The sequence below is a fragment of the Anticarsia gemmatalis genome, chromosome 14 (assembly GCF_050436995.1).
Source record: "Anticarsia gemmatalis isolate Benzon Research Colony breed Stoneville strain chromosome 14, ilAntGemm2 primary, whole genome shotgun sequence".
In the NCBI taxonomy this organism is placed as follows: domain Eukaryota; kingdom Metazoa; phylum Arthropoda; class Insecta; order Lepidoptera; family Erebidae; genus Anticarsia; species Anticarsia gemmatalis.
In genome coordinates, this window is record NC_134758.1 from 11,130,135 (window position 1) to 11,137,451 (window position 7,317).

Consider the following 7,317-nt stretch of genomic DNA (forward strand, 5'->3'; position numbering starts at 1 on the left):
GAGAGAAGTATTAGGTTGCTGCATTGTTAGCCAAGACCTTTAGTCCACGATAAAATAGGTACCTACAGTACCTAAGTATAATGTTATGAATCGTTCATTAGCTTTGTCCCTTGATAAACTTCTATCAATGATGCTTTATATCAGTTAATACTCAATGTGTACGCACTATTCTATCGAATGTTATCAGAAACATAATATTTATCGTATTATTTGTAGTTATGGGAAAGGTCGTTCGGGTATCAAAAATCTTTTTTGAACTGACAAGTACCTACCTACACTAATTTTGATAGGTATGTAGATAATAATATAATCTTATAAAAACAATGGATGGTGTACTATCAGCTAATAAAACACGGAATATTACAAAAAAAATGGGGTGTTGCTTTATTTTTAATAATAAAATCATGATGACAAAGTTTTGCGACTTTTATTTAAGAGCCACGTGGAGTAGATGTCGCTACTGACACAGAAGTCTTTTAAGTTACATTTTTAAAATAATAATCGCTATAAGACTTCTAACTAATGTTCTATTATTTTATTTATTACTAGCTGACCCGCGCAACTTCGCTTGCGTCACATAAGATAGAATAGGTCAACATTTTCCCCGTTTTTGTAACATTTTTTATTGCTACTCTGCTCCTATTGCTTGTAGCGTGATGATATATATCCTATAGCCTTCCTCGATAAATGGGCTATCTAACACTGAAAGAATTTTTCAAATCGGACCAGTGGTTCCCGAGATTAGCGCGTTCAAACAAACAAACAAACAAACAAACTAACAAACAAACAAACAAACTCTTCAGCTTTATAATATTAGTATAGATTATTTTAGTGCAATAATAATATTTCTTACTTATTCCTATGATCATTGCATTATTAGCGATATTTTGCTCGCTGAAGCTTATCTTTTTATTTGTTTGTAGAAAATTATCGTGTCATTTCTGTTTACAATATAAATATGGAAACGTGTCAATGCTCAAGGAATATCTATCTACCCTAAAGTAGGTACCTACCTACTCTAAAGTAAGTTTGTATTATTTTATTTTTAGGTATATCTCACAAATTAATGTTAGAAAAATCATCTTTGAAAATAATATTATTTTCTAAGAATGAATTTAAAATAGGACCAGTTTTCACTACAGCATTATAACGTAACACACATTAAAAAAAAAGGCAACTTGAGAACCGCCTCCTTTTTCCGGTCGGTAAAAGAAAACAAAGTCATTAAAATTTAACATTTTTATTAAATAAAATTCTCATTACGCTCACGTTGTTATAAAGCTCCCACACTTTGTTCCTTAATTTACTCTCACAACACACTCAACTTAGCAACTACAAACCACACAGTCTGTATAAAAAATCGACTAAAATAAAAATAGGCACGTCACTAGTTACATACTAAATTATCTATGAAACAATTTATTTTTCTAGGCAAAGGTTTTGATGGTTATTATGCCGTGTTAGAGCCTATTGTTATTTTAGCCGTAATCGCGGGAGGTCGATCAGCACCCCGCGTTGTGCTTAGTGTACTCTGAAGCTTGCTACGAATGTGAACTTAGTCGTCGCCAGCTGATCTCTTTGCTTTCCTCATGCGAGGAGACTGTTTGGGTGTCTTGGGAGATTTTTCTGTAAAGAAAAGATACCAAATTTAGATTTATATTTTTAATACACTCATAGGTTTTTGAATTATTTCATTTGGGGGATTAATCAACAGTTTGCTAAGGTATTTTAATTCTTAATTGTTAAGTAATATACTCCATTAGTTATTCATAGAAATACAGAAAATTTAACCCATTTGTTGAGAAAACATATTGGTAAAAACAAATGTTTAGATCCAAATAACAAAGTGAAATAACACTTACTAAGCTGGTTAACGACTTCCTTAGGCAGCCAGTCATAATCCACATCGTTAGCTGTGCCAGTCTCGATGGGTTTGGGCGCGGACCTGGGCGAGCGCCTGCGGGCCAGCGACGAGAGCGCCTGTTGTCCGAGCACGAGCGCGAGCACGCACGCCGCGCCGAGGAACACGTACAAGAAGAACGTCTCGCCGTCCAAACCTTCTGACACTTCTACGATGTTCACTGTCTGGTTGTATACGGCCTCCTGTTCAACAAAAAAGGTGATTTTAGCTTAAATTACTTATTATTTACAAACTTACTTGTTTTTTTTATATTTATGGATATACAGTGGCAATACTGAAGTTACGATTATATATAGGTTTATTTAAAAATTTGATATTGGATAGGCAGGTGATTTTTCAAAATAATTCTGTTCAGTGTTGCCACTGTACACTGCATGTATTGCCAGAACAAAAATATAAAAATTATGGGATTCAAATAAAGTAAAAAAATGATTTCGAGATAGATAAGATTGCTACTGCCTAAGAATCGACGAAGCTGCCTAAAAATAAAATTGATAAAAAGTGCCATATCCTGGAACAAAGAATAACAATGATCTTCAAACATTTTATTATAATAATATAATTTACCTGGTAGAAGTTTCCGCTAGCATCCTTGTAGTTGAGCTGTACATTTAATCCGAAGGGTCTGCCAGCGAATGCCTCGTTGGGGATGAAGGAGTAAGCGAAGGTGGCTTCCTGCTTGGGCTTGACCTCCCTGTTGTATGGCAGTGCGGTGAAGTTCTGGATGTAGTACGTGTAGTCCATGGGGTATCTGAAGGAGGCTTCCATCGACTCCACGACGTAGTCCTCAGCACCCTTGTTCACGAAGCCAACCAGGAATTCCACTGGGTAACCAGCTTGGAGGTCTGTTGGGAGATGTGTAGTATAATTAGACATTAATGTTCATAAAACTATAGGTAGAGAATTTTTTTTCAAACACTATTTCAACACCTGAATACTGTCAACTCACAAAACATTGACAAGCTATTTCAAAAATTTTTTTTTATTAATTTTATTCATATCCATGTCACAGAGTCAACTTTAGATACAAATAACAGATACTTTTTATTGAAAACTAGTTTAAAATTCAACTATTATGATAAAAGGTTGAAGCTCATAAATCTATCCAATTTTAAACATGGATTAAAATTAAATTGATTAAGTAATTGTTTTAAAATCTACACCCACCACTATGGGAAAAAGGCGTGATTGTATGTATGCATAACTTGAACATAATAAAACACTCACCGAAAGCAACATCACCATAGCTTGGCACAGGTTTGGTAAACAGGATCGTCGTGTCAACATCTTGAGAGGACTTCACTACAGAGTCATCGTCATCACCGAGCGCATCTTCACCCACCACCTGACTGTCTTCACCTTCAATATCCACTACATCGTCTAGCTCATCCTCCTCTGCTCTCGCGAAGATTGTGTTTGCTGGAATTTAAAATAAATGAATATTTAGTATGATTATCCTCAAGACAAAATTGACTTTGGATTAAATAAGTTATTGGTGATGTTTTGTAGTCTAAGTATTCAAAATAAAGATAAGATTGTGGTGTTGTGATATTATTATACTTTTGTCAGTTATTTGTCTAGACAAAATAAAACCTTTGTTAAAAGCTTGACAAACTCCTACACTATTAAGAGCCTATATCTTAACAGGATGATAAATTGAATGTGTTCCTAGATGGGTGGCTAGACACAACAAACAAGCAAGCAAGAGGACTGAGAATACAAGGGACAGTTTTCTTAACAGGGAGAAAAACTAATAATATAATACAGCAATAACAGACTTCTTAGAAAAATATCTCCCAAAATCAAAAAGACTAATATTGACAAAGTAATGTATGAACCCTGCCAAAATGTAATGTTCTAAAAGTTATATCCCTTCTAAAAGTTATCTAAGAAAAAGCCTTTAGGAGAATATATCTACATGCTTTAGTCTAATATTGTGTGTAAATGAGTGTTAAACTATATGTATAATAAATAAACATTCACATTCACAGCTCAATTACATAAATAAATGCTTATTGAAGCAAACCTGAAACATGATGTTTATTTATGTAATTCAATCAACTGTTGCAATGTATTGTATATTATATAAGAAACAATAACTCACTGTACATATATAACATGTGTGACAAGATGTAGCATAATAAGTTTGTTAACTATGTATGTATGTAATTTTGTATTGAATAGACAATGTAAGTACTTTTATCATACAATTTTATTATGCTGATGTTTACTATACTTATACTTTCTTTGGTCTTTGCCTGATCATATGGCAGAAGGTGTGATTTTATTTAAGTATGTTTAGTTTAAGAAACGAACTTTGTAGATAACAAAGTTAGATTATTTTAGTTATATTAGTTTTATATTTAGAAAATGACATTATGCAAAACTTATATTTCTCCCTTTTCTAAAGATATCAGAGTTTAAAGCACATTATTACAAAAAAAAGGTTACTCAATAACTGTAAGCCATAAATAAATGGATAACTACAGTTGAAATGTTCCGACAAAGCTTAAGAGTCTCCGATCTAGTTCTACAAGTTGATGTAACAAGTTATATTACAAAATTCAACCAATTGTACAATCTAACAGGAAACTTATGTAGTTAGAAGTTACATTTGTAACATATGGTTAGAACAGTTTAGTAGATGATGTTATACATACATTTTACTGTTAGAAATGGTATGTAAAAGTAATATAGTACAGGCAATTTTAGTATAGACTTATAAGAAAGTTGTACTAATAAGAATCTAACTGTAAATAGACAGTCCTGTGAGTAAATTAGCCTAAATATGCTATGTTGGTGAACTACTTATAGCATATGGTATATATAAGTGAAATAAATAATTTTAAACACATAACCTATGCTGCAAATGATATCTAATCCTTGATACCGATTTTAGAAATCTGTCACACACCAGGAATGATATAACACAATAAGATATAAAGATAAAATAAATATAAATCAATAAGTATGAGAATCTTATTGGCAGTGATTAAACTACATGTAGCATATAATATAATGATCATTAATGACGACTTTCTCTCACAAAATATGATATATATGATGCCACGTACTTAGTATAGCTTTTATCACGAATTTCTACAATTATTTGTTTAACTTACCGCTTTGGAAGCTTAGGAGGGCCGCAGGCAGGACTAGGAGCGTCAAATATATTAACTTCATCTTGATTTAATGTGTAAATGTACTATTTTGTTGTAATAAAATCGGCAGCGACTACTCAACAAGATAGTAGGCCATTCACTTTTGTAACAAACAGCCCAACGGTGCAAGAAACTTGAGGCAAAATGCCAATTCTCTTTCCAACTCGATTGACGTGGAATATTATGTCACTAGTGAGGTGGCATTTCGAAAACCGGATACTGCTGATGGCATGTAATGTTGGTGTGTAAACGGTATTCTCGTCACATCAATCATATTACTAATTTTGCTTATTGTCGCACTAAAACTGTTTAGATAACTTATAGAATAAAATAAAGAGTTGGTTTAGCTGCATAAGTAAATAATATAGTTTTTGTGATTAAATTACCCTCTATGATGTGTTAATTATACTTTACAAATACAAATGTTTTATTGATATTTAAAACAAAATGTGTCAGTCCAAAATAGACCGAACGTGTATTAATTTGTTAAATTTTCTTATTTATTGAATATGGATCCTATAAAACCCATATCTTTCAATATGCTTTCATAAACCGTAAAATATTGTCTAATTAATTGTATCGAGAATGTCGGCTTGAAAGTTGTGAAATCTATAATAAACTCGACTATCATTCCCAGTTAACAACTTACTATTTTTGGGCGTCACTGCTCCTGTCAAATTCTTTTCTACACACGCCATTCAAGGTGCACGTGTATTATTCACGAATTGCTCGATATCTAAGCTAAAATGGATAAACCAAACGTTCTCGCTCGCGTCGTCAAGGTTTTGGGCCGTACCGGATCCCAGGGACAGTGTACCCAGGTGAAAGTAGAGTTCATCGGAGAGACCAGCCGTCAGATCATCAGGAACGTAAAGGGACCCGTGCGTGATGGTGATATCCTGACCCTCTTGGAGTCTGAGCGTGAAGCCAGGAGACTGCGATAAGCAGTGAGTATAGTTTGGAAGTCTAAAGTTAACAAAACGATAGTTGGTTGTAGTCTGTGATGAGTGGTAAAAACATTTGGAGGTTATGTTCCGAATAGTGGGTCGCCGGAATGTTTAGTGTGAAATTTGGATGTGTTCTGTTTATAATATCTGTTAAATGAACCATCAACATCAAGACAACTACGTAGTCATAGATTCCATGTCATTGTGATAACAGAATTACAGTATTCTACTTGAGGAACACCCTGAATAAGAAGTTGTTTCAACTTTCCATTTTTGGCATTTTACTCATTGTTTGTCAGTTCGTTGACTTCACATATAATTATACATTATCACTATTATGGCTAGATGCCAGCATTCTAAGAACTTCAAAAACTTCTAGATTTGAAGTGAATATTGTAGTCCTATGACTGATATTTGTAATCATGACTTAGACATTGCCTTAAGAGAACTTTCCAGAGTAAATTTCAAGTTTATAACTAACATAGTTATAAAAAATACATCCTAATGCTATAAAGGGCTAGTTTTCATTACATTTATAAGTCTCATTACATTAAAAAAAAAACTGTTCTCTATTACTTATGTACCTTTCTATCATAGCAATTGTTTTAACTTGTTGTCATTTGTTTCAGGTTCTGCTGCAGTACATTAGGTTAAGGCTCGCTATGTTCCAACTATCCAACATGTGTTAACTTTAAGAAACCGTCAAAGATGACCATCTCATGTACTCACACATAATAAACAACTTATCTGTGTAAATTAAATGTTTTATTTAAACAACAACCCAAGCCTGTGGCACTATTAGCCAGTACAAGAGTTCTTTCGAGATGTAGTTTTCTCTAATTGGACTCTTAAAAAGGGTTAACATACAAACAAAAGTTAAATTTTTTATTTATGGTAAATTAATAATAGTAGTTAACATATTGACTTGAATTCACCCATATTGTTTTTATAACAGGGCCAATTCATATGTAGTTTATTGTTTAACAATAAATTACCTACTTAAACCATATACTACAGAGTACTGTCTGTGACTATCTCAAAGCCTGGTACCAAGTTCAATTCTTATAGATTTTCAATATTATCCTAAAAATTAGATGATTTGCTACGAGCTGTTTTATTCAATACAGTAAAACCAACACTCAAGAACTTCAAAAACGCCTGAAATAATTTAGTGAGCAAGAATAAAAAGTCGCTCAGAAGCGGAATTTTTATTAATATGTTAATGTTAGGCGTTTTTGGTAATGTGGCGTTGTGGTCTGTCATGGGCTAAAACGTAGTTTTTCGGCGC

The 7,317-nt window shown here is 33.1% G+C and overlaps 2 protein-coding genes across 2 annotated transcripts; one reads left to right on the forward strand and one right to left on the reverse strand.

Moving 5' to 3' along the window:
- Positions 1-1,224: 1,224 nt before the first annotated feature.
- Positions 1,225-5,242, reverse strand: l(1)G0320 (signal sequence receptor subunit 1 l(1)G0320). The gene is made up of 5 exons (XM_076122678.1): positions 5,044-5,242; positions 3,149-3,340; positions 2,489-2,766; positions 1,863-2,103; positions 1,225-1,626 (listed from the first exon to the last, which is right to left on the reverse strand). The coding sequence occupies exons 1-5, from the start codon at positions 5,102-5,104 to the stop codon at positions 1,556-1,558; spliced, it is 843 nt and encodes a 280-aa protein (XP_075978793.1). The 5' UTR covers positions 5,105-5,242; the 3' UTR covers positions 1,225-1,555.
- Positions 5,243-5,749: 507 nt separating this feature from the next.
- On the forward strand, positions 5,750-6,790 carry RpS28b (Ribosomal protein S28b). Its single transcript, XM_076122970.1, has 2 exons — positions 5,750-6,029; positions 6,659-6,790. Exon 1 carries the CDS (start codon positions 5,829-5,831, stop codon positions 6,024-6,026), a length of 198 nt encoding a protein of 65 aa, XP_075979085.1. The 5' UTR covers positions 5,750-5,828; the 3' UTR covers positions 6,027-6,029; positions 6,659-6,790.
- Positions 6,791-7,317: the final 527 nt, after the last annotated feature.

What these genes read in the sequence shown, in the direction of transcription:
- RpS28b (XM_076122970.1), top strand. Translation starts at nt 5,829, where the DNA reads ATGGATAAACCAAACGTTCTCGCTCGCGTCGTCAAGGTTTTGGGCCGT.